The sequence below is a fragment of the Acipenser ruthenus genome, chromosome 1 (assembly GCF_902713425.1).
Source record: "Acipenser ruthenus chromosome 1, fAciRut3.2 maternal haplotype, whole genome shotgun sequence".
Classification (NCBI taxonomy): domain Eukaryota; kingdom Metazoa; phylum Chordata; class Actinopteri; order Acipenseriformes; family Acipenseridae; genus Acipenser; species Acipenser ruthenus.
Window position 1 is genome coordinate 101,028,188 of NC_081189.1, and position 26,587 is coordinate 101,054,774.

The 26,587-nt window shown below is 41.9% G+C and overlaps 1 protein-coding gene across 6 annotated transcripts in view; it reads left to right on the top strand.

The window, feature by feature from the left end:
• kcnip4a (potassium voltage-gated channel interacting protein 4a) overlaps nucleotides 1-26,587 on the top strand; it is a 353,710-nt gene that overhangs the window by 207,981 nt on the left and 119,142 nt on the right. Inside the window, exon 1 of one of the 6 annotated variants that reach the window (XM_034034344.3) lies at nucleotides 16,479-16,806. The exons of the other annotated variants lie outside the window; for them this stretch is intronic. Within the exon in view, the coding sequence (XP_033890235.1) occupies nucleotides 16,707-16,806 (100 nt within the window). The 5' untranslated portion in view covers nucleotides 16,479-16,706. Of the gene's footprint in view, nucleotides 1-16,478; nucleotides 16,807-26,587 lie in introns of those variants that run through there. 6 annotated transcript variants of the gene reach the window in all.

Consider the following 26,587-nt stretch of genomic DNA (forward strand, 5'->3'; position numbering starts at 1 on the left):
ATTTACCAACAGGATTTTGTAATGCAATAGTTTAATGCGTTTCAAGGTGGCGGTGACTTTGATTGTCCAGTGAGGCTTTTAATTCTTGACCTTTTTACCTCGGCTCAATTCCTTTGAGATTGCATTCAAGGAAATGGCATGCTCAGTTGGGTTAGAGTCTGTGAGTGGGCACAGACTATTCAAGAGAAGAGCATGACCTTATTATTTTATGATCTTTATGATCTGTCTGTGTTCCATATTCTGACTTGATCAGAGATACAGACAGAATAGCAAACTGCAACCTGGATATGACCAATTTTGAAAAACACAAGCTACACACTAGCCTTTTAAAACAAGTGGATTTCCCCTTTATGTCCTGTGTTTTTTTTTTTTTTTAGCTTTTTAATTGCTTTAGGGCAGCATTCATATTACCACTTCTGGACTACAATACAGACAATTTAACAGGATTTTAAAAGATGCTTTTTACTTTCACAGGTGATGGATTGATACAAACGAGAAGCCTCATTATATGAAACAAACGGGGGTTGTGTGTCTGGAGAAATGGTTGACATTTAATCAATAAGATTTAACTACTACTCAGGGAACACATATTTGCTTTAAGCATGTCTTATATGTGGTTAGGCTATGTTAATATAGTTCTCATTAGTATGACAGCTGAGATTTACAGGGTGTCATATCAATCAATCTTTATTTTACATAGCACCTTTCATAGTGGACCACCATCACAAAGCGCTTTGTTTTCTAGCATGGTTTACAAGGAAGCAAAGCAATCAGTGTTACCTGTTATTAAAAGACTGTGGTGAATTCTAAAAACAAAAAACCTGACCAACTCAAGGTTGGATAAGCAAATGGCGTTGACTTATTTATTTGTTTTTTTTTGCACTTGCTGATACAGTAAATTACGAAAAGGCTGTTAAATTTTAGTTAAATCTTCTCAATATGTAGTCCCCTTATAGGAGAATGCAAACAAAAAGTAAATACATAAGATAATCACTGTGCACTGTAGGAACAAACATACTCTATAGTGTGCCTTAAAGATGTAGAATAAAAGTCTATAATAATCTTATTGTGAGTTTAAAAAAAAGGAATAATACAGCTACCCCGTCATAACGCGGTTGTCTGGGTCCATAATTGGAGACCGCATTATTTGTGTTTCGCCTGATGATTAATATTGGCATGTGTGTTCCCGGAATGATTTACAATGGCCAAATTAATATTGTAGCGTACTGTGGAAAATGAAGGAAGGAGGCGCACACAATTTGCAGGTACTCGAATCCACAGTTTATTGGGACGATTATTCCTGGCCCCTGTCAGCCTGGGCCACACCAAAAACAGCTAACAGTCTTTCACAGTCACACAGCAGCTTGTCTTACTCAGCTGTCAACTCTGTCCGCGTTGATGTGGGCTTTCATGTCCCCGCCTACCCTGACGTCAATCAATCCCGGCTGAGGCAAACTTACCGCTTCCCTGCTTACACACACACACACGGTCCATAGACCAGTATTCTAACAGTATAAATTCTGGGTTATTACAATATATACTTGTAACAGGGTGAGGTGCCCTGTACATTGTTTGTTTACTTTTAGATCGGGGTCCCCCTCTGCCCCTGTGTTATTTTGTATCATTATTATGATTTATTATTGTATACATGACGGCGAGCGCCGTATGTTATTGTTTTGTTTATTTTTAAAACGTGTCCTGGCAGAGGCGAGATTGGTGCTCGTCCTCTGCCAGGTGTAATGAAAAATACTCGTGCAGAAGGTGGCCATCTCCCGAATTAATTAAGTGATTAATTTAGTTGCTAATCGGGAGATGGTCACCTGAATATAAAAAGCCTGCAGCTCTCCAGTTCGGTGTGGGTGTTTGGAGTAGAGAGACGGAGAGCGAGAGGATTAAAACGAAACTAACAGTAAACAGGAACAGTGACGGCGATCTGCCCAGCCTGACCTGTGTTTTTGTGTTGGTGATTTCTTTTTGTTTAATTATTTATTTTGCTCTGTGAGCGAGTGTTTTTCTGTTTGAATATTTTATTTATTTTTTTGGATTCATTAAATAAAACGGCGCCCGCGCCACTACACAATACCTTTTTGTTTTTGTTGTCCCTGCTTCTGCCGTGACGTCAGACCCTCAGCCATTCCTGTCACACGTGGTGTCCTGCGTGGGATCGCAGCGCCTCCAGGACGCAGGCAGAAGAGGGTACTACATCTTTTTCATTTTTTTTTTCGTTTTTTTGATTGTGGTTGGAGGGAGAAAGGAGAGTAAAGAGGAAGAAGGATGGGAGGAAAACGGAGGATAGGGAGAAGGATGAGCTGCAGACAGCAGCAGCTGCAGCAACAGCAGCCCTGGTGTTACTGCTGCGCTGAGCCTGGGCATTCCAGGACCAACTGCCCCTGGTACCCCCTTGGACAGCGACCCCAACTATGCCCCATCTGCGGAGGTGAGCACTACGTGGCCCGCTGCCCTGTCCATCAGGAGCAGGGGTCGCCTCAGTCTCCACAACCAGCAGGGGGAGGTAGACTGCTGCTCCCACCGCCCCAACAACAGCGGCCACAACAGCAACCACAGCAGCTGAACAAGAGGTGGTGGTCCAGGGTGCCAACTAAGTTTGGACCCCCGGACTGGGCAGCTGAACAGGAGCAGTGGAGGAAGGAGGGGGCTCCTATGTGCGGCGCCTGTGGCGAGTTTGGGCACGTCAGGGAAGACTGCCCTTACGGGGACCCCCAGTTTGAAGAGGCGTGGAACCAGGGTCTGGTGGGGGACGCTGCAGAGTGGTTCTGGGCAGTGGACCAGACCCGGTCATCTCCAGCACCCAAGAGTGAGGAGCCCGAACGTCCTGCGCCTGAAAGGGAGGAGCCCGAACGTCCTGCGCCTGAAAGGGAGGAGCCCGAACATCCTGCACCCAAGAGGGGGGAGTCGGTGCGTCCACAGCCCAGGTACCTGCCAGCAGAGGGAGAGTTCCTGCTGGTTCCACCTCCACCTCCGTGGGAGGACTGCATGTCGCTTCCACCTCCGCCAGCAGAGGGAGAGTTCCTGCTGGTTCCGCCTCCACCTCCGTGGGAGGACTGCATGTCGCTTCCACCTCCGCCAGCAGAGGGAGAGTTCCTGCTGGTTCCGCCTCCACCACACTGGGAGGACTGTGTGTCGCTCCCACCTCCGCCAGCAGAGGGTGAGTGCCTGCTGGTTCCGCATCCATCGCCGCCACCAGCAGAGGGAGCATGCCTGCTGGTTCCACCTCCATCGAAGCCACCAGCAGAGGGAGCATGCCTGCTGGTTCCGCCACCAGCAGAAGGAGCATGCCTGCTGGTTTCAAAGCTGCCTCCTTCGCAGCCAGAAGGGGAGGAGCAGGAGCTGCCTCCTTCGCAGCCAGAAGGGGAGGAGCAGGAGCTGCCTCCTTCGCAGCCAGAAGGGGAGGAGCAGGAGCTGCCTCCTTCGCAGCCAGAAGGGGAGGAGCAGGAGCTGCCTCCTTCGCAGCCAGAAGGGGAGGAGCAGGAGCTGCCTCTTTCGCAGCCAGAAGGGGAGGAGCAGGAGCTGCTTCCACCACCACCCGAGGGAGAGCAGCAGGAGCTGCCTCTTTCTTCACCACCACCACCCGAGGGAGAGGAGCAGGAGCTGCCTCTCCCTTCACGACAGGATGGACCGAAACAGAAGGTTGGCGGTCCGCAGCTGCCCTTGCACAGGCTGCTAAAACGAGCAAGGGGGAAAATCGCTGGGTCGCAGCGGCTGAGAAGAGGGCCAAACCTAGCCCCAACGCTGGTCCTGGCTCCCCTCCTGCAATCGCCTCCTGAGGGTCCGCTGCCGCCGTCGCCTCCTGAGGGTCCGCTGCCGCCCTGTCGTTCATCGCCTGGGGTTGCCAGCCGCTCCGCATCGCCTGGGGTTGCCAGCCGCTCCGCATCGCCTGGGGTTGCCAGCCGCTCCGCATCGCCTGGGGTTGCCAGCCGCTCCGCATCGCCTGGGGTTGCCAGCCGCTCCACATCGCCTGGGGTTGCCAGCCGCTCCGCATCGCCTGGGGTTGCCAGCCGCTCCGCATCGCCTGGGGTTGCCAGCCGCTCCGCATCGCCTGGGGCTGCCTGCTCCGCATCGCCTGGGGTGGCCAGCTGCTCCGCATCGCCTGAGGTTGCCAGCCGCTCCACATCGCCTGGGGCTGCCGTTTGCTCCACACAGGGTGCAGGGTGCGAGGGAGAAGTGGAGCTCCCGCTGCCGCCTCTATGGCCAGGGGCTCCCCTCCCAAGTCCGCTGCTGCTGCCGTCGCCTCCCGAGGGTCCGCTGCTGCTGCCGTCACCTCCCGAGGGTCCGCTGCTGCTGCCGTCGCCTCCCGAGGGGGCGCTGCCGTCGCCTGGGGTCGCCAGGGGTCCTGCTTCGCCTGGGGTCACTACACTATGGCCGGAGCCCCACGGAGGGGAACGGACGGCCATGAAGAAAAGGGGAGAGGTCAGGAGACCAGCTCCCCCAGCCGCACTTTCGCGGTCGGAGATCATGTGGTCGGAGCCCCACGGAGGGGAACTGCCGGCCATGAAGAAGGGGGGGGAGGTCAGGAGACCAGCTCCCCCAGCCGCACTTTCGCGGCAGGAAACACTGTGGCCAGAGCCCCACGGAGGGGAGCTGCCGGCCACAAAGAAGGGGGGGGAGGTCAGGAGACCAGCTCCCCCAGCCGCACTTTCGCGGCAGGATAGTGTATGGCGGGAACCCCTGAAGAGGGAGCTGCCGGCCACGGAAAATTGGGGGGTGCCGGACCTCCCACCATGGCCACCCCCATGGACACTGTGCTTTCCCCCTCTTCCGGGACTTTGAGACTGAGGGGGGAGGTGGCCGTTGGGGCCATGTGTGCATTGCACAAGGGGGGGGATATGTAACAGGGTGAGGTGCCCTGTACATTGTTTGTTTACTTTTAGATCGGGGTCCCCCTCTGCCCCTGTGTTATTTTGTATCATTATTATGATTTATTATTGTATACATGACGGCGAGCGCCGTATGTTATTGTTTTGTTTATTTTTAAAACGTGTCCTGGCAGAGGCGAGATTGGTGCTCGTCCTCTGCCAGGTGTAATGAAAAATACTCGTGCAGAAGGTGGCCATCTCCCGAATTAATTAAGTGATTAATTTAGTTGCTAATCGGGAGATGGTCACCTGAATATAAAAAGCCTGCAGCTCTCCAGTTCGGTGTGGGTGTTTGGAGTAGAGAGACGGAGAGCGAGAGGATTAAAACGAAACTAACAGTAAACAGGAACAGTGACGGCGATCTGCCCAGCCTGACCTGTGTTTTTGTGTTGGTGATTTCTTTTTGTTTAATTATTTATTTTGCTCTGTGAGCGAGTGTTTTTCTGTTTGAATATTTTATTTATTTTTTTGGATTCATTAAATAAAACGGCGCCCGCGCCACTACACAATACCTTTTTGTTTTTGTTGTCCCTGCTTCTGCCGTGACGTCAGACCCTCAGCCATTCCTGTCACAATACTGTATAATAGAAACTGCTAGTCCACCAATTTAAAGTTTACACCTGTCCAAATTTCGCACGTACTCTTATATATATATATATATATATATATATATATATATATGCTCTGAGCACACTCTTAAACTCAGGGGAGATGTTTAAGGAGGACAGAGACGTGTTAAAATCCTGTAGTGGTTTTGTTTGTGCACTGGGTGGGCTATATGTCCAGACATATTCAAGAAAATCACACAGACTAATTTAATTTGAAGTTTTAACGAATCTGAGCAGTAGTAGTGCTCTTCTCGGTTCATTAAATGCTTTAAAAATTGGATTGGTTGGTTGCACAGACCACTGTAAATCCCAAGTAAAAAGCAGTCTGGGCGATCCAGTGCTTTATAGGTTTAACAGCATTAGCACTTCAATACAGTAATACAAATATGGTTATTATATATTTAGCCTTCAGGCTATGCATGCATAAAGCTAAAAATTGTAGGACATTCAATATATATCACATATATATATATGCTTACCTTCCAGTATATGGAAGTGTAGTGTAGGATATATTGAAAATTAAGAACTGTCTTCAAAAGGCAGAGACTTGTGAATATGACCAAACAGTAAGCAGTTTTTCAGAGATCTTCAATGCACAGACCACACAACTTGTAGTTAGCAAGTCGCGTGATACTTGACTGGGGTTTTACCTTGGTTTTTATAGGATTTTCCCTCCATTGAATACATCAGGGGTCCCAATTAAATCTGATCATCAATCTGCCTTGACAGTTCTTATCTTTTGAGGTTAATGATATTTTCTAGAAGGATCCGGTCAACTCTGTTTTCAAAATTAACTGTATGTGAGCTCATGGTTCACTATCTTCCACCCCTCCTTTCCCTAAAAATTAGGTGAACTGGAGTTCACAGGGTCCCTGCTACCAAATACAATACAAGTATATGTGTATATATGAGAGATGTTTTTAATATGTAACACCAGATCTATTTAATGATATTAACCTGGGTCAAAAAATATATGTCCCTCTTACCCGCATAGTATGTTACCTTTTCAGTGTGTTGTCAATGGGTCAGTTTAACTTCATATACAAATGTGTGTTAACAAAGTATTTGACAAAGTGTATGGGTTTATCATAAGCCTTTGAATAAGACCACTAAGCATACAGTGGCAAGTCCAGTTATTTTCATTTAAATTTAAGCTATAAGGAAACATGTTCAATATAATAGCCTTGTATTAACTTGTACCATGCTTGGACCAAGCTTGATGTCTCTCTCGGTTTCTAAAATCTGCCTGCAGAAGCAGGTTTCAGACACCCTGTTTACTTGCCAAGGCTAGTGTTTTAATTAATATGAAACTCCACTGTAAGCACTTTAACAAATTCACCACATTAAGTCATTTTTAGGCCAATTCAAGAGACTCCTGGACCGGTATCTTTTCAGATAATACAAAAAAACGCTTACATCCTAATTTTTATAAATAAGCTCTCATTATTTCCTTAATATAATGAGGTACATACTCCTGTCTTTCTTAAAGCACCTTCCGTTGGTTATCATTCAAGGTTGGCAAATCCCGCTTTTAAGAGTCAACCCTGAATCCTGCTTTGAGGTGCCAAAGACTAAGCTTTATTTTTTGAAGGTCTAATGCCCTTCCAGAATTATACTGTGTGTCTGAGACAAACATTTAATTCTTTCACTTTTAAATTCTTCAGTTTCCCGGTAAATAAATACCTCTGTTTATTACTGCAGTAAAACCTTTATATAAGCTAAACATTTATATTCTTTAGTTTAATTGATATTGTAATGTCTAATAGACTTTTTGTTTAGTTGGAGAAACTGAACTAATTCTTAAATAAATTAAATGGAACATTATCTCAAATGTGTCTTAACAATATATTTACAATATTGTCAATGCCATGCTTCTGTTATAAAACTTCTACTGTGTTCTTTCAACAGTTCATCTTTAAATGGCATTATAAGATGTATTTCTAATTAAGTTACTTCAGTATAACAATTGCTCCTAGAAATGTGTAATATTATTTTACTCCATTGATAAATCTTTAAGCTTCCATTAATAATCATATACTTCCATTAAAAGCCTAAAAGATTAATCAGTGAAACAACTAATTTTATTATTGCCATAGTGCTACAGTGACTGAACTAAGTCAGACCTTCTTCACTGTTCATACAAAATCCAGTCACAGCAGGTTTTAAGGCAGCCTTTGCTTTTTGCCAATTTTAGGGTTGATTTAATATGAAACACTATCGTAAGCATTTTTCAAGACTCATTATTTCAAACCAATATCTAACTTAACGTATTAACACGTCCTACACTTTCCATTCCCATCTCTTCCTGCCAGGTTCTAATTAATTTCTGTTATATATAGAAAATGATTATTGTAAGATAAACTCCTGTCTTTTGTTATCCGAAAGGTATTTCCATTTGTTAATATTAACGAGATCGCTCATTAGAGAGGACCTTGGCAGTTAAATCGCTGATCATCAGAAAAAATCCCCGCTTCATCGGCCAACACCAATGAGTCATCTTCAACACTGCCTGTACCACAAGCAGGTGAGAATGAGGTAACAACATTAGTTGTATTCCTTTAGTAAGTTTACTGTTAGAGTTACTTTAAATGATTTTATAACATGTAGTTCTAATTCAGATATGTCAATATAGCAATCTCTTATAAACTGCAATTCTATTTCATTTCATTGATATACACAGAAGGCAAGAGGTTACATTTTAATTAGCAGCAAATGCAGCCTTGAAAATTAACTTAGGACTGCTCATACATTTACTTAATGTTATTATATTAGGTTTCTTATTTATTTAAATACTTTTGTTTTTTCTTACTATAATCAAACCTAGTTCGATTGCTTCTAGCATATTAACTGTGCTCCATAGATTCTACCATTCTGCTCTCGCTGGATCAGAATGTTTTGAGACTGAGTCTAATTTAAAAAAAGATGCTTTTGGCTTATAAGGGAGGTTTGGAACTTTCAGCAGGTCAGTCTGACCTTCAATGCAATGAACTTCTCCACACAAGCCTTACACAGATCTGCAAATAAGATTTTCTACTGCTTTAAACTTCATTACAGCCATTACAATATTTGTTGCAGTTTCACAAATGTTCAATTTGTTTCCCAAAGATCAGTCTGCTTCCAGTAGCTGTGACAGTCTTGGGTCAGTTTCTGCTCACAGTGACTCAGTTTAAATCTTGATAGCTGGACTCCCATCTTTACATTCTCATTCCCATCATCAGTGGGCAAACACATTTGAACTGAATCTGGGTCCATCAAAGAACCGCACACCCTTGCAACCGAGGCCTTCCGTGCAAAAGGATCTAGTGACACCACTCTTATTTAAATTGTATGTTTTTTATAATAAATGTTGTAAACTGTAAATAAATAACACTTGTATTGTTTCATATTTGTTTTGTAACATTAACGGACAGTTTGTTTTTATTTTTAGAAAAAAAAAATACAGTGCAAGCATGGGTGCTTTTATAAGTAATATGTCTCAGTTTGAACTTAAATAGGTTTAAATATGGTAATGTAAAACAACAATAAATCCCAATGTTTTAGTCAAATTGCATTATGGGGGAAATGGGAGCAACAACCTTACCGTGTTATAATCGATTCCGCACTATAACGGGTCACGTTATAACAGGTTGTGCTGAGCAACAAGTACAAACAAATATTCGTAACAAGTATGGCCATTTTTCTGAGAATGATTAATTGTGCTGTTACTGATTATTCGGAGAAGAAAAATCATTAAATCACCTCCTGGCTTCAGTAGGGCAGAGGCGACTGGTTCACTATCTCTAGGTTTGAGATTGACAATCGGGTGGGTGGGATAATAGTAGTCTTTGAGCTGTGCTATTACGACAAGCTGCATGTACTTTTTTAAAGGTGTTTTTGTTGGCATTTCAGTTGATTTTTGTGTTTTGGGGTGGACTGTGTGGGTTATAGTATTACTATGTCCCTGTCTTATAGTAAAACTATTTGTCTTTGTATAGACAAGAGGTAAGATGTAGTTCTACTCTTTCAAAGCAACATTATATTTTGTCAGTCCTGTAAGGACAGTGCTTCTGTCTTAAAGGTAAGATATTTTTGAGTTTCCTGATGTTGAAAAAGAGAGATTTTTTTCTTGCGGTGTCTTCAGTTGTTTTTGTTATGAGATGTCTGATTTAACATACAACATCTATTGTGCCTCGTAAACACTTTAACTTGCTATTGTTTGCACACAAAGAAACTGTTTTAGTATTCATAAAACGGTATACTGTTTCTTTTTAAGAGGACATGGCTATTTCTCTTTAAAGGTAAGATATATTTCAAGTTGCTTGTGATGTTAAGAAAGCTTCTTCATTTAGTGCCGCCGTATTTTTGAAATCACTTTCTTTGTTTAGCATTAGAAGAATATAACAATTTTCAAGTAGGCGTTTTTTTCTTGTGGGTATTTTTTTTTTCTTTTTCCTTATTATTTTCCTCTTTATTTGAGGTCTTGTGTACTATCATTTTATGTTGTACAACAGTACACACAGACAACATGTATAATAGCTAATAACTCGACTTTTCAATTACTGTGCATGCACTTGATATTGTCTTTTTTGTTAAAGCATTAGTTTGTGTGCCCCCCCCCCCCCCTCGGACACTGGGTCTGTAACTGTGTACAGCGTTGTTTTCCTAATACATGACTACAGTCTCATCATACTTAACTGATCTCATCATACTTTACTATGTACTGTACACAAGTAACCCCCATCACAATAATCCAACATAACTAGTGTGGCAAAGCACTCCACTCGGGCTTGTTTGCACCGTTTAAAAATACTGACCCAGACACAAACTTCAATTTTAACAAAAAACAAACAAAAGCCTAACTCCTGAACGGAGCGCTAACTAAGCTCTTCTTAAACAACCCTCACTAACACGCTGGACAGCTATACCGTTTACCAGCGACAAAACAAGTGTACATAGTACCTTTCTTTCTGACCACACAGGTCTCCCCAGCACATGCAGTTTCTTCAGCCTGGCACACAGCACTGACTGCAAGGTTTCCCACCCTTTTATGCAGGGGCCTCAATTCAATTGGCGCCAGGTGTTCCTCTCTGGCTCCTCCCCCTACTCTGTCACACTAGGAAATAAATAATAATAAATAAATACATGTGGCAGATTTTCATTCGACTCTAAGTGGTCTCTGCAGCAACTGTATACATTTATCACCAATAAATGTAAATGACATTCGGACTCCAAATCAATAAAAAGCATTGTTAAATAAACATCAAAACAATGTAGGGTCAGTTTCTGAGTGACAGATGCATTTTAGCAGCACTTCCAGTTTTATCAGAGTAAAATTGAAGTACCAGTATTAGTACAAGTATTGGTTACTGAGTATGAGTATGAATAATGGGTTCTCTGCACACCCCTAATATGGGCCCAATTTTGATGAACGCTATAAAAGGAAGGCAATTTTCAAACTTGAGCACTGTATCCTGCAATATCTCCCATGCTGTGATTTTGAACAGAGTAAACCCTGAACACTGGCGCGATTTGGTTAGAGCCGGCCAATACATGGAAGGTGAGAGACAGAAAGGGTTTGCCAGTGACGAGAAAGTGACTTTCCCTTTAATGTGGAATATTCTTACTGCGCATGTATTTTCTGTGATTTTCTGATAATAAAATGAACATGAATTATTTCCATGATGGTAAACATCCCATCATGGGAGCTTATATTGGGTACAGTGCAGGAACTGTATCTGTACAATATAACGCAATTCATGTTATTACTATGAAAAATACTGATTTTGTAATTAATAGAAGGCATTTCTTGTTAAGCTTTTTAATTTTGTTAATGCAATAATTCTATTTCTATTTAATAAAAGTATTGTAGTATTCAATTAGCTAACCTAGCGACAACATTTCCAGAAAACCTCCAGGGGACACACATTTGCCATACATAATAATGCTAAAACTAGTAAAGATGCATTCATTTTGTTCATTTTCCTTATGATTTGGAATATTCCAATGGAATATTCCACAAAATCAATGTATAACATATCTGTATGTATCTGTGTTAAATATGTTTGTACATAACATTCACAATGTATCTGCAAACTGAAGTCTGTAATTCTGAAGGAAACAAAACGGATGATACACCATAAATCTGTGAAGCATGTGTGTGTTGTATTGGAAATATTTTAAGAAATTCTAAAATATTTTTTATGTTAAAATAAATAATACATTGTTTTAACTTATGTTAATTATAAATAGGGCTTCTGTTATTCTGGCTTTATTCATTTTATTTTTCAGTGGTTATTTTTAGCTATTTTTCAGTTTTATGTAAATCTTTTTTTTGGGGGGCTTTCACTTTTTATGTACTGTAAGAAATTTTCAGTTACTTAACAAAATGCTTGGGCGTTTTTTTCTGTCAAAATATGTATAATAACTTGACAGTACTTGCACAGTTAAGTTGTACCTTCTTTCCTTTATTGTCTTTGTTCGCCACAATTTGCAATTCTGTTTTAAATCCTCTGTATGTTAACTCTAATCAGCTTTTGATCTCGCAAACAGACCTCCATTCCTAATTGTAATCTAGTTTTAAATCTCCAATAGAAATATAGGAATTTGCTGCCACTCAACAGTTGGGGTGGGTTTTCAGAATGAATTAATGATCCAGAGGTCATGTTAATACAAAATTTTGCAACCTAGATGCAAAATAAATCCATTGGACGGTGGTCTTGTGTTCGCTGGACGCACAGAATGGAAAGGGACGAGAGACAAGATGCATATTTGTGGTAATCTGTTACACTGCAGCAATGACCGTAAAATACTTGCTTGTTTAAAAAAAAAAAAAGCTGTTCTGCAATATAACAGCATTGATTGTAGGTAGCAGCGATACACCTCACAGTTGGCTTTGCCAGCAATATTAAGGATATTTACTTTTAGGCCCTGTCAACACTACATAACCGATCCCGAGAACAATACTCTTTTTAAATAATTGTGGCAATGTGCCCCGCCCCTGTGTGCATATTATGTGTTGTATGTTGCGTGTGTAAATGTTGGTGTATAGTCATTGGTACACGGGATATAAACGGGTCTGTGTTTCACGTGTGATTTAAAAATGTAGATTTGTATTTAGGCACGAGGAGGGCACAAATCACTTCACGTGCTGGTTAAATGTAATATGTGAGCACGGGGTTGCACAGAATTAATTCACGTGCTGGGATTCAAGTGAATAATTAATTAGTAATTGAATCCCAGCACAACAGTATATATAGATGCACATTTCATTCAGTCGGGGTGGGGTGTTCGGTGAGTGGAGAACGGGAGAGAGAGAAGGAGAAAGTAAAATAAAGTAAATTAAATTGATAGTTGTTTTCACTCACCGTGTTTGTTCGTTTGTCTGTTCACTGTTTAGTCCGTTTTGTTTATATGTTTATTTTGGCGTGAGTGCCGTGTCCTGTGTTTGTTTCTTCAACCTTTTTATTTTCTGTTCTGTTTATTAAATGCTGAGCGAAACCATTCGCTCAGCTCCACCAAACCACACCTCTCTGTCTGTTTATTTCCTGCTTCTGGTCTGACGCCACCCACTCCGGCCGTCTTTGTGACAATAATCCAGCTCAAACTTTATCGTCCATACTGAAGTACCATTTCATGTTTAGTCGGGCATAATGCATACACACACTAATGCTATTAGAATAGTTTGGTTACAGTTCCTAGCAGCGCAATGAACACTGGAAATTAATACGATAGTATCCCACCATGCACTGTATTTTACAATAATGTTATGCCCCATATTAACCACTTCAACATGTAAAAATGAAACCCCTTCCCACGTACCAGATTTTGAAAATAATAATAATAATGTTTTCAAACCTGTAATTGTTATAAAAATGTTAACATATGATGAATAAAGCACAAACAAATGACCTAAACTGTGCTTTTCATTAACCCTTTATGCTCCTGTGTACTACATACCCATGTTCAATATAGAGATAAAAACATGTTTGTTTTTGTTTTTTTGAACAATGAAAACAAAAATGCTGGAATACAGTAATTATCAATAAAAATCAAACAACATCAAACCGTGTGCCAACTTGCCAACTTTATCAACTTGCTCTGTGCCAACTACTGCACATTTTCTTGTGTCTTTTCTTTTGTTTTCATTTTTCGTAGCAGACCCTGTACCTTTTTTACGGTCTCTGCTTCCCTTTTGTTGAAGGGATAGTCACAAATGCATGTACACAGCTACTTTGCGCAGGCATTGTGATGGATTTGACTGCCGCATTGCCTGTACCCAGTGCTGTGTTTTGATAGTATTTTGTCACAGCACTGCCATTTCAAACCAAACAGCTTCCCGTTTGCAACTGGCTTAGCTGTAAAGTAGCTGCATGCTCTTCTGTTTGTACAGTTTGTACTGTTCTTGGCTCCACATCCTCTTCGTCATCATCATCGCTGAGTGATAAGTCAGCATCACTGTCGCTGGTATCGAAATCTTCCGAACCAACTACACTCCCGTTGCTCATTATAGAAAGACCACGTACGTTGCCATGTTTAGCTTTCGCTAAAAACTATATAAACTACAACTAAACAAGTAAAATAATAATAAGCAGTTAGCATCTTCATGGGATTCTCATGAAGAAGATTGCTCATCTGCATCTCAGCCATCTACTTCTGACTACGCATACTACAGTGACCAAAGCAGGTGCAAGCAGTAGTAATGCACAAAAACGCAAACGAAAAATACGTTCTTATAATTTTGAATGGAAGATGAAGTATCCATGGCTTGTTTATCGAGATGGCAAGTTGTTCTGTGTGTGAAAGAGCTGCTGGGCAAAAAAAAAAACGAAAAAAAAAACATACGCACAGATGTACAGTTTTTCATGAATCTTCGCTTAAAAGACATGGCAATGCTGTTATTGGAATTCAGAAAAATATTAAAACACATAGATGAAGGCAACAAACAATGCTTACAATCCCGTCTCGTTGTCATGAGAACTGTCTACTGTTAGTGTATAAATAACAAAGAAAAAAGTGTGTCTGTGTTTATATGTATATCTATACACAGACAGAGATTTTTTAAACTACTACATGCTATAGAGTTTAAACGTTCAAAAAAATGTACCAAAATGCACATCCCTGGAGTTTCTTAGCCTTTGTGTTAAAATGTATATTTGATGGATGGGACGCAAAATTTTGGACATGTGCGTTTCAGGAACGCATGAATAGAAAAGCTAGCGCGACCTCTGATGATTGATACAAGTCAGGAAGGAGGAACATTGCCTAACAGCACTGGGAAAGGTAGTTTGTTTTAGTTTTTTTTGTAGTATGTTTTTTTTATTTTTTAAATGGGAAAGGGGTAAAGTAAAAAACGAATTGAGTAACCATTTCCAGTGTTTTTTTCCAGTGTTTTCCGTTGTTTATTAGCTATACACCGATTTCATGTTTTTTTTGTATCGGGTGTTTTATCTTTTTTTAATTTTTTTTTATCAGTTAAAACTGAAAATCAGAAACCCTAATTTTAAAGTTTTGTCTACATGGTCTTCTTAGTTGTATCCCTAAAAAGCTGCTTATTTATTGTGTGTTCAGTAGCTTCCTTGCCATCATATTTGCTCTTTTGAAAAGACCAGCTTTCAGGATGCTTGTTTGGAAGGCAAAGGCAAAATCCCTTTAGTGGAAAGGATAATGAGGCCACCCCCAAAATGTGTGCCCAACACCAGGCAGAAGAACTCTGGGCAAAACATTAATCACTTGCATCCGAGCCCTGTCACGTGTTGAGGGAGGATTGTGACGATGCTTGTGCAGCCTGGGATACTTCACTACATTTAGATCCTCTCATGTTGCCAGAGCCTGTCTTTAGCCCTTGATGGGCCTTGCTAGCCTCTACTTGCCATACAAAACAAGATATTTTCAGTCTGAGGAAAGCATCCTATTTGGGGGGTTAGTTAATGTAACACCACTGATAATTACAAAGCACAACTTTTCTCTGTCCCATCTAACCTATGGCTGCCACTTTAACACCAATTGTTCCCCTATTAATTTCATTAGTTGGAACGCCAAAGGGCTTCACCGTCCTGTGGAGCGCAACAAGGTAATGTCCCACCTCCAAAAGCTTAACATGGTTATCGCATTTCTCCAGGCGTCCCATCTTTGACCCTTGAATCATTTCTGGGTGTGCAGGGGTTACCTTCAAATCCGTGACTATCCCTATCATCAATAAAAAAACACATGGGAACAGGATATAGGGATTGAGCTCCCATGGGAATACATTCTTGGTAGAATACATTCCTCATAAATTTGCATCCGACATGGGCTAATTAAATTCAAAATCGTACACTCTCTACAGACTCTTCTGGAAGTACCCATCGATCCTTCACCACTAACAGCTCTCTTTGGAGTTGTGCCCAGTGACACTCTCTTAAAGTTACAATCGGACACTCTGGTCTTCGCCACCTTGTTGGCAAGATGCCTGATTTTAATGGTTTATCAGCAAGCTGCCCCGCCCTCTCACGTATACTGGGTTAGGGATCGTCTATATTTTCTAAAATTGGAAAAACTGAAATATACTCTAAGAGGGTCCAGGGTAAAATTATTTAAGGCATGGCAACCTTGACCAACTCAGGCTGACTACACTCCCAGAACCTCACAATCTATTGTGATTGAAAAGCATGACTCTCTCTCTCTCTTTTCCTTCTTTCTCCATGTTTTCTTCTTTCAGTTTTATTTTGATGCATTAAAACTCAAATGCCAAATAACAAAGTTGATTTTCTTGTAACATTTAATTGGACCTGACAATAAAACTTGATTGATTTATTTATTTTGTATGTATTCCTTGGTTATCTCAGCATCCTGTATGAATCAGTACAGTTGTTGGAGGTCCTGTTGCCTAGGGAACAGATTATCCACAACAATACCACTCGGAACAGCACAAGTAGAGTATAAGGAGAAGCATATTCTCAGATGGTTGGCTATCACTCCTGACACGGCACCTTTCCTTGGGAGGCTGACTTGGGGACCTCCTGGGTCCTTGGGTGAATTGTGTGTTCTTTCATGCACGGATGTCTTTCTGTGTAGGAGAGATAACAAGCAAGTGGATAATCCTGAGTCCCAAGTTTATCTGCCTGCCACTCCTGGCCTGTGCTGGTATAGTCAGGATGTGTTCACTGTCTCTCTGTCTGAGATGTTGCTTTCCTTAATGACTTTACAACGAGTCTTTGCAAAGAGCGCTTTTTTCAGTGGCTGTGGTGAGATCATGACCTAAATCACCATGAACTTTGAGGGGCTTGAGATGATAGCAATCCTGGTGGTGATTGTACTATTTGTAAAGGCTTTGGAACAGTTTGGGCTACTTGAATCATATACTGACGGTAAGGCAAAAGCTTTTCTTTAACTTTTGTTTCTTATCTATAACCTAAATCATTTTGATATGTGAATTACATTTAACTTAAAAAAATAAATAAATATATATATATATATATATATATATATATATATATATATATATATATATATATATATATATATAAATTAAAGGTCCAATAAGCTGGTTTACTTTAATTCATTGTTAATTTAATATTTTATTATAAAATTAAACATTTGTTCTTGACATTGGATTATATTAGTAGATAATTAGTGTAAATGTAGAAACTGAAAATAAAAGCGTACAGGACAAATCCACTGTTATGTGATCAGAGAAGTGTTATAGCATGTTGTTTTAAATCACCAATATTCAGGTTTTGTTTTTGTATGCAACATATTATTATGAAGTGTTTGTGAGACATTGAAACTTTTGAGCCATATTATAAGCGCATTATTTATATGCAGATCCATATAATAACTGAAAGCACTAATTTCCTAGTTACTAAATAACTGATCAGTGAAATGCACTGAAATGCCCAGTCTGGCATTCAGCAGAGTTTTTTGCAGCACCTAGATAATACTGCTTTCTGAAATTCTGAGTAACAATAGCCAGACAAAGTCTTATTTTCATCATTGAAGCTTCATTTAAAATTTACAGTTTGTAGTGTGAAAGATAAACCTACAGAAGTTGTTTTGATGTGCCAGTACATTAAAAAAAAAAAAAAACTTCACATTGTATTTTATTTTGTTTTAATTAAGTTTAGCTCTAAGGACCAAAAAGTAATATAGTTTAGCAAGGTAAAACATTCTTTGTAATATGCTCTAGCAATCTTCAAATAATATACCTTGGAAGGAAAAAAAAATTGGCATGGCTTTATAGCATGCTTCTGATTAATGTGATGTTCCTGACTTGAAACAGCCCTCTTTTGCTTTGCAATAACAATAAATGTAGATGCTTCTTGAGAAATACAGTGCAAAATAAGCTGTAATGTCAATATTAAAGCTTGGGTGCACTAAAATCATATCATTTTACACCAACAATGTGTGTCCTTATTTACAATAGTTTTAGTCCTCTGTGCAGGGCATTCTATGTTTTCAGCAAGAAGACATGTTAACCTCTCACATCTAAAAGGTAGTTTGGTTTCTTTCTCCCACTATGAGCCAAATATGAATGATCCTACAGCATTCTTACTGGTAGGGGGGAGGACAAGCTTGTATTTATATTTGATCTGATTTGATAATTTAAAACCTTAAACTACATGAACAGCTGTGTTCCACAGTCTGTTACCTCCCTCAGTTCTCCATGTCGTCTCGCTGACGTCCATCTCATGTATGGCCGAAATATTCTAACTGTGATTTGACACTTCTGGTTCAGGTCTTGCTCTCCTCACTTGTGCAGACAGCGTATAGGCTCTCTAATCATTATTTAAATTAAGTTGGTCAAGTAAATCCATCCCAATCAGTAGTCCACATTCTTCACAATGGCTGACATATACTGGGTGGATTAAAATGTTGATTTTGTAAATTAATGCGATTTGATTTAATTCTGAGGAAATGCTAAGAAGTTGTCAGTAAATTATTGCCAGTAATCCTGTATAATCATCAAAACATTGTGTTAATTCAATCAAAATACATACCGTATTACTTAGAATTAATGCTGCAGCGTTTATTTTAAATTGCTAAAAAAAGCACTTATTCAAGGGTGGTGCTTATTCAAGGGAGGCATTAATTAGAAGTACTATGGCTTTTGAAAGGAGCCATTTATTGCATTTTTTATGGTATTTGAGTGAGGCGTATATTGAAGTTTATTTCTATGGATACAGCTTGATCAGGATGGCGAAGAAGTCCTACAACTTAAAACGAAAGCTGTTGAGCTCGCAGATCAGATCAGTGTTTGACAAGGTGAGGTCACATACCCCTAGTTTTAGAAACACTGAACTAAAGCACCAAAGCAAAAGCTTAAAATGCTTTAATATTGTGTTTTTATTGCTCTTTTGGGGTATGTTGTTCATAGATGGAATTGCTTAACGTTGGAAATAAAATGTAACTCCCATAAATTAAAAGATATGAAAATGAAATGTGTTCAATATTTCTGTACGTAATCCATTTTTTATTTGTTTGGTATTAGTTATAGAATTCTAAAATATATTCTTTTTTACGAGATCACATACTGTAGTAGTTTGATGTCCATAGGAGTTTATGTTGAAATGTCTTCATCTGGACAATGTCGGGAAGCTATAAAAAAGGCCAACAAGATGCTCGGATATATTGTGAGAAGGGTTGAATTTAAATCAAGGGAAATAATGTTAAAACTATACAATGCATTAGTAAGACCTCACCTAGAATATTGTGTTCAGTTCTGGTCACCTCGTTACAAAAAGGATATTGCTGCTGTAGAAAGAGTGCAAAGAAGAGCAACCAGAATTATCCCGGGGTTAAAAGGCATGCCGTATGCAGACAGGCTAAAAGAATTGAATCTATTCAGTCTTGAAAAAAGAAGACTACGCGGTGATCTGATTCAAGCATTCAAAATCCTAAAAGGTATAAACAATGTCGACCCAGGGGACTATTTTTGATCTGAAAAAAGAAACAAGGACCAGGGGTCACAAATGGAGATTAGATAAAGGGGCATTCAGAACAGAAAATAGGAGGCACTTTTTTACACAGAGAATTGTGAGGGTTGTGAGGGTATGGAACCAACTCCCCAGTAATGTTGTTGAAGCTGACACCCTGGGATCCTTCAAGAAGCTGCTTGATGAGATTCTGGGATCAATAAGCTACTAACAACCAAACGAGCAAGATGGGCTGAATGGCCTCCTCTTGTTTTGTAAACTTTCTTATGTTCTTATGTTTCACTGTTTACTATTAGGCTTTATTAAGTTTATTTTTTTTAAAGCATTTAACCTTGAATTAAATCTAGACAAAAACTGTTTTGTGTTCTCAACAGGCACTGTATTTTGCCAGAATTGTTTTTAAAGCGAGTGTGGATTTACATCTCAAAGTACTTCTAAGGGACTGTAGAATGGTAAATAGTTAGGAGGCTTTGTTGATGACAGAATAACCTTTAGGAGCTTACTGTGCAAAACCCATTACCACAAATAAGATTCCAATTATTGCAGTTAGGATTCTTTGGTAAGTTTATTTACGCTTGCTTTGGTCTAGTACTATACTATAGATGGATATAATTAACATGGGACAATCCTTAACCTGTCTTTACACTTTGAACAAACCCTCTGGTGCACTGTCAATGATCTGAGGTGGCTGGAGGGAGGCACTATGTGTATTGGCTTGTTTATTGCTTGTTCCCAGTAGTATTATTGAACATATTGTAAATAAACGCTCTTTGGGTCTTCTGATTTAGATACATTTATTCTGGTTCTGTTAAACATTCTTGTTTAGTTGTGAGAACCTTCCAGTTCTACAGCATGCAGTAGCTGTTATTCAGATGTAGAACCTTCCAGTTCTACAGCATGCAGTAGCTGTTATTCAGATGTAGAACCTTCCAGTTCTACAGCATGCAGTAGCTGTTATTCAGATGTAGAACCTTCCAGTTCTACAGCATGCAGTAGCTGTTATTCAGATGTAGAACCTTCCAGTTCTACAGCATGCAGTAGCTGTTATTCAGATGTAGAACCTTCCAGTTCTACAGCATGCAGTAGCTGTTATTCAGATGTAGAACCTTCCAGTTCTACAGCATGCAGTAGCTGTTATTCAGATGTAGAACCTTCCAGTTCTACAGCATGCAGTAGCTGTTATTCAGATGTATTTTTTTTTTTTTTTAATTTTACTCTCACGAGATGTTTTATAATCACAATAAGATACATCTGCAGCTATTGGACTAAAAAGACAATTGGTCCATATCTGTTTCTTCTGGTGGATCATCCAATCAATAATTTGCCTTAAAAACATCAAACTGTATTCACTCACACAGTCGTTCTTGTGCTTGCCACTTCTGCAGCCTGTCAATTGGAATGTGTTAAACTTTTCAGGACTATTATCCAGACAAATCATAGCACAACAAGGTTTCCAAGGTATATCCAAAAGTTGTCTTTTTTCTGATTTTTTTTTTTTTTAATAATAATATCAAGCTACATACTTTGGAGTCCTGTCCCAGCCCAGACTTCAGCGAAGGGAACTGTGGCTTGAACAACAGATGGTCTTATAGAATGGGTTCAATATGAAACCAGAGTATTTCAAATAACACCATAATCTGGTTATACAGACCCTGATTACCAATAATCTTGAACTACCTTACATAAGGTAACATTATTTAGTTTAAGATTAGTGCTGTTCAGGGTCTATGAAACGATTCATAAGATTTCCATAACTCAATGCTTAATATTTAGAACCTCTATTTAAAACATAAAGAAAGTAATATAGAATGACTAGGGACTCTTTTCTAAAAGTTGAAGGACATTTTTAATTAAATACTACCCATTTACCTTTACAATGTTTGAAGGATGCACATGGTAAATGGATTATCAATCAAAAAGAACAGGCTAGACTTAAACATAAAACACCTTGATGACTTTTCCATGCTTGATCGATGCTCTGTTTCGAATTACCTCTGCTTAGAAAACGTAAGGTTATTATCATATCCCTGGTTCCCTGAAATAGAAATGTATCCATTACATAATGGGTTAACTTTATTTACCTGAAAATTCCAAAGCTGTCACACAGTGACCGGCAACATCATCACACCAGTCTCCGCCCCTCCTGAGAGACACTAGGCTCTGTGATGATGTTAGAACAGCGCAAGTCAACTTTTTACTACTTCAGCCTGCTGTGTGTAATGTACGCAGCGACCAAAGATTGTAATGGATACATTTCTATTTCAGGGAACCAGGGTTATGATAATAACCTAACGTTCCCTTTCAAGTACGAAATATATCCATTACACAATGGGTAATTATACCCAAACAATCGCAAAGTGCATTACTTGCAGAATGACTTAAATCTGAGAGGATCAGACGGTAAGGCTGCCACAATATAGATTTATTTATTATTTTTAGTACATAGCAGGGATCAGTTCTCTGCAGGTGCTTCCGGTCTTGACATAGAAGCTGTCCCAAAGCCAGGGTTTTGAGGATCCAGCACATTCAGTCTGTAAAACCTTGTGAAATATGGGCCATAGCCTATACTGCAGCATAGCAAATGTCTGTGACAGATGCTCCCTGGAACAATGCCCAAGAGGTAGACATACCTCTTGTGGAGCGACCAGTGACCCTTACAGGAGGAGGTAAGCTGGCTTGTTTATAAGCAATATTGACTGTCTCTGCAATCTAACCAGACAGCCTCTGCTTAGACAGGGCTTTACCGTGGGCCTTAGCTCCATAGCAGATGAACAGCTGTTCAGATTGCCTCCATCTTTTTGTTCTTGGTCCTAGACTCCGCGAAAAAGACAAGCTTCCACCACAGAAAAAGACTTGCAACTCGCTCATGCACTTGGTGAGGTGATGGCAAGCAAAAATGCTTCAGCTCAGCTGAAAGCAGGGGCTCAAAGGGTGGCTTCATGAGTGCCTTAAGCACTACGTTCAGCCGCCACTGAGGAATATTGTCCTTAAGGGGAGGGCGCAGCCTCCGTGCCTCTTTCAAAAATTGCCCCGCCAGGAAGCGAGCTCCTGGGGAGCAAGTAAATTAACATGGCAAGCTGAAATAGGTGTCAAATAGACCTTTAAGTGTAGAGGGGGATTTCCCCTCAAACAGGTCCTGCAAAGATTGCTGTCATGGGACAGATCGTGGGGTCAAGCCCTTAGGCAAGCACCATGTCTGAAAAATGCCCCACTTGTACCCATACTTAGAACATGTGGATGATGCTCTGGCATACTGCAGGGTGTCAATAACCCTTTTGGAAAACTCCAGACGACTCAATGTTGCCGTTCAGGGGCCAGACCCAGAGCCACAGAGCTGAAAACCACAGTCTCCTGGGCCAATAAGGAGCTACTAGTAGCAGCCTTGCTCGGTCCTGTCTGATTTTCTTCAGACACAGCTGGAACATGGCGAGCAGTGGGAAGGCATACAACAGCTGCCTCAGCCACAGGTGTGCCAAGGCATGTATCGCTAGCGGATCCCCAGCTCCTGTTATGAAGAATTAGCGGGGACAATGCCAAATGAGGCTCACCACCTCCGGGTGAAGCCTCCATTCTGTGGTATTGGGAACTCCCCTTGAGATGAGGTCCATCGCCCAGTTTATAACCCTGGGCAGGTGTACTGCTTGCAGGGAGTGGGGGTGATTGTACGCCCTGGTGGGTTATATAAGCCACCACAGTAGTGTTGTCCATCCGGACAAGCACGTGTCTCCCTCCTGTAAAAAAAAAAAAAAATAAAATAAAAAACTATTTAAAACTGCCTGCAGTTCCAAGCCATTATGTGGGGTGCCATTCTACACAGCGCCCCAGCCCAGGCTGGATGCATTCATGGTGAAGGCCTCCCCTTTGGTGACGCTGCCCAATGCTATGCCAAGGCGCAGATGGGCAGGCTGTTTGCACCAAGAGAGTGCTTTTAGACAGTGATGAACACCGTGAATGGGCAGTGCAATGGGCAATGTAAGCTGAAAAAGCCCTGGTATTGAACCAGGCTTGCACAGGGTACATGCACAGGAGATCCAAAGGTAGGGTCTGAGAAGCTGCTGCCCTAAAGTCCAGAAGTTCTGCAACATCATACCATGGGCGCTCTGTTGAGGTAGCTCTAAACAGGCGGCTATTCTCTGCACTCTGCTGTCCAACAGAGTGGACAGCAAGGACCCAGAGTCCAAGCACACTCCTAGATAGGAGACTCTGAGAAAGTGTGAACTGGCTCTTGTATGATTCACCGTAAGCACCAACCATAAGGTGGCCAGTGAACAGTTACGTATGAACATCTGCCTGAGCTGAAGACTGGGCACAATGAACCAGTCATCCAAATAGAGTACTCTGCTACCTTTGAGTTTCAATGGGCCAGTATAGTTTCCCTGCGCTTCGAAAAGGCATGGGGAGCTAGAGAGAGGCCAAACGGCAAGATCCTGAACTTGTACGCTGTTTCCTGAAAGGTGAACCGCAAGTAGTTAAGTGCGCCAGTTTTTATAGGGATACAGCATCTTTGAGGTCCACCGTGGTGAACCAATCGCTTGGCCTGAATGACTGTAACAGCTGTTGCTTCATCAACATTTTTAACCTCCCTCAGCTCAGAACAGGTTGACCTGCCTTAGGATGAGGATTGGTCTGAGGCCACCATCCCACTTGAGCATGGAGTAGAACCTGTCCTCCAACTGGAGGGGGTGTACCATATGAATAGCCTGTTCTTGCAGCAAAACTGCTATCTCCTGAGACACCACAGTGGCGTCCTGTGGGTCCGTGATGCAGTGATGATGCAGTCACGCCCCGAAAGGGAGTGGGACCGTGCTTGAACTGCAGCGAGTAGCCGGTCTGAAGTGTAGTAAGCACCCGGATGTCTGTGGTGCACTACCCTATTTTTCTCCAAATTTGAAATGGCCAATTGTATTGACACTTAGCTCACCGCTAACACCCCCGCCTCCAAAACATGTGCCGTCAGCCGACCACTTCTTTTCACTCTGCAGGCCCGCCATGCAGCCAACCTAGAGCTACAGCATCGGAGGACAACTCGGGCCAATTGTGTGCTGCCCCCTGGGAACACCCGTCCACGGTTGGCAGTGGAATAGCCTGGACTCGAACCGACGACCTCCAGGCTATAGGGCACATCCTGCACTCCACGCGGAGTGCCTGAACACAGCAAACTTTGTCCCCATCAGGCACACGTGCCTGTGGGGAACTGCTGCCCAGAGCTTCTCTATTCCCAGGCTGCAGGAGAAAAGTTTCCCCAATGTACAACTTGCAGAATGCACACAAATCTCGCAGAAATGCGGTTTACCAATGTCTCCTCTGCGTGCTGCTGCCTCAGGCAGGACATCTGCTTATCCACAGGCATGTGTCACAGGGATGACCCCAGGCATTATGCAAATAGCAAGTAATGTACAGTAAGAATGTACAGCTGCTGCCTCAGCTTGTTAAGACAGTAACTGGACTGTCAACAAGGCCTGCTTGGTACTAGACAGGCAGGCTGGCTTTGCATGTGTCACAGGGATAAAACCCAGGCATAATGTAAATAGTGAGCAATGTACAGTAAGAAAGCAGTGCAGTTTGGTACCGGTTCAGGGCTGACGTGGTAGACAGTCCTGTTGTCTCAACAACACAAGCAGCAACACTGCTGTGCAGTACGTTACAGGTCTAAAGAAAAAATAATCAAAACAGCGCAACAGTTGACTTAACCTGGGTCTGCTGGAACCTTGGTTACCATTTTTTAAATTTTTTTATAGGGTACTGTGGCAATGTGCCCCGCCCCTGTGTGCATTTGTGTGTTTTGTGTTGTATGTTGCGTGTATAGAGATTGGTACACGGGATATAAACGGGTCTGTGTTTCACGTGTGATTTAAATTGTATAATTATATAGGCGCGGGATTGCACATCACTGCACGTGCATTTAAAGTATAGTATGTGAGCACGGGGTTGCACAGAATTAATTCACGTGCTGGGATTCAAGTGAATAATTAATTAGTAATTTTGTCTTTTTATTTTGGCGTGAAGTGCCGTGTCCTGTTTTGTGTTCAAACCTTTTATTTTCTGTTCTGTTTATTTATTAAATGCTGAGCGAAAGCATTCGCTCAGCTCCACCAAACCACACCTCTCTGTCATTTTATTTCCTGCTTCTGGTCTGACACCACCCACTCCGGCCGTCTTTGTGACAGGTACCTACAGCTATCGGTACAGGATGATGGAACAGCTGCAATGACAACATGGTACTGTCACAGGACATGGTGCAATGCACTGGACCTGGATCTTCTGCTACTAAGTGCTGTGCACAGGGTGATGCATGGACTGGTGTGGTGCCCGTCTCGGTACCAGTGTAATGTACGGGCACGGGCGGTACCGATGAATAATGCACATTGCTGGTGCGGCCGCGGCTTGGTACAGAGGTTGCCGCAACCCGGTGCGGTACACGGGTGGTACCTGTGAACAATCCATGGGCCGGTACGGCCATGGCTCGATACTGAAGCTGCTGCGATCCGGTGCGGTGCGGTGCACGGGCCGGTGAGATACCAGGGTACCGAGGCTGCCTCGACCTAGTGCAGTGAACTGGGTTGGTGCGGTACAAGCCGGGGGTACAAGTGGTGCTCGGGCCAGAAACCGCGGTGGTAGCACGCTGGGCTAAAAGCAACCCCACAGACCACTGACAACAACAGGAGTACCCCAGCAGATCCTGTGTGTGCCCGCTTGGTGCACAGCATGGTGAAGCTGCCCACCGCTGCGGCATGAACACAGAGACCAGCTCTCCGATCGGAAGGCTCCTGCCAACGGATCAGTCGGTGTAGCCGGCCAGCTGAGCACCGTTCGTACAGGAGTGTGAGTCAAAAACAATCTGGTTCCAGAAAATGCTGCTAGCTGAAAAAAATCAGCAACTCACGTAGTGCACCTGGAAAAGAAAAACATCAGAGAAAGCGACACAGGCAGATCCTACCACTATACAAATAATCCAGTAACTAACAACAGACTCTCTACAAAATAATATATATACTATACACAATACACAAGTGGACACACTAGCCTGAGCCCAGACTAGGTAGCACTAATACAAGATTATCTGAGCCCAGACAGCTTGAAAAATCTCCTCAGAGATGCAACTCCAGCCGGAGTGAACCGTGACACAGAGAGTGAGCCGCGTGGGGGAGGTGCAGCCAAGCCACAGGCTCCCGGTGTGCCACAAGGCCGTGTACAGTCTCACAAAACACACTCAAAA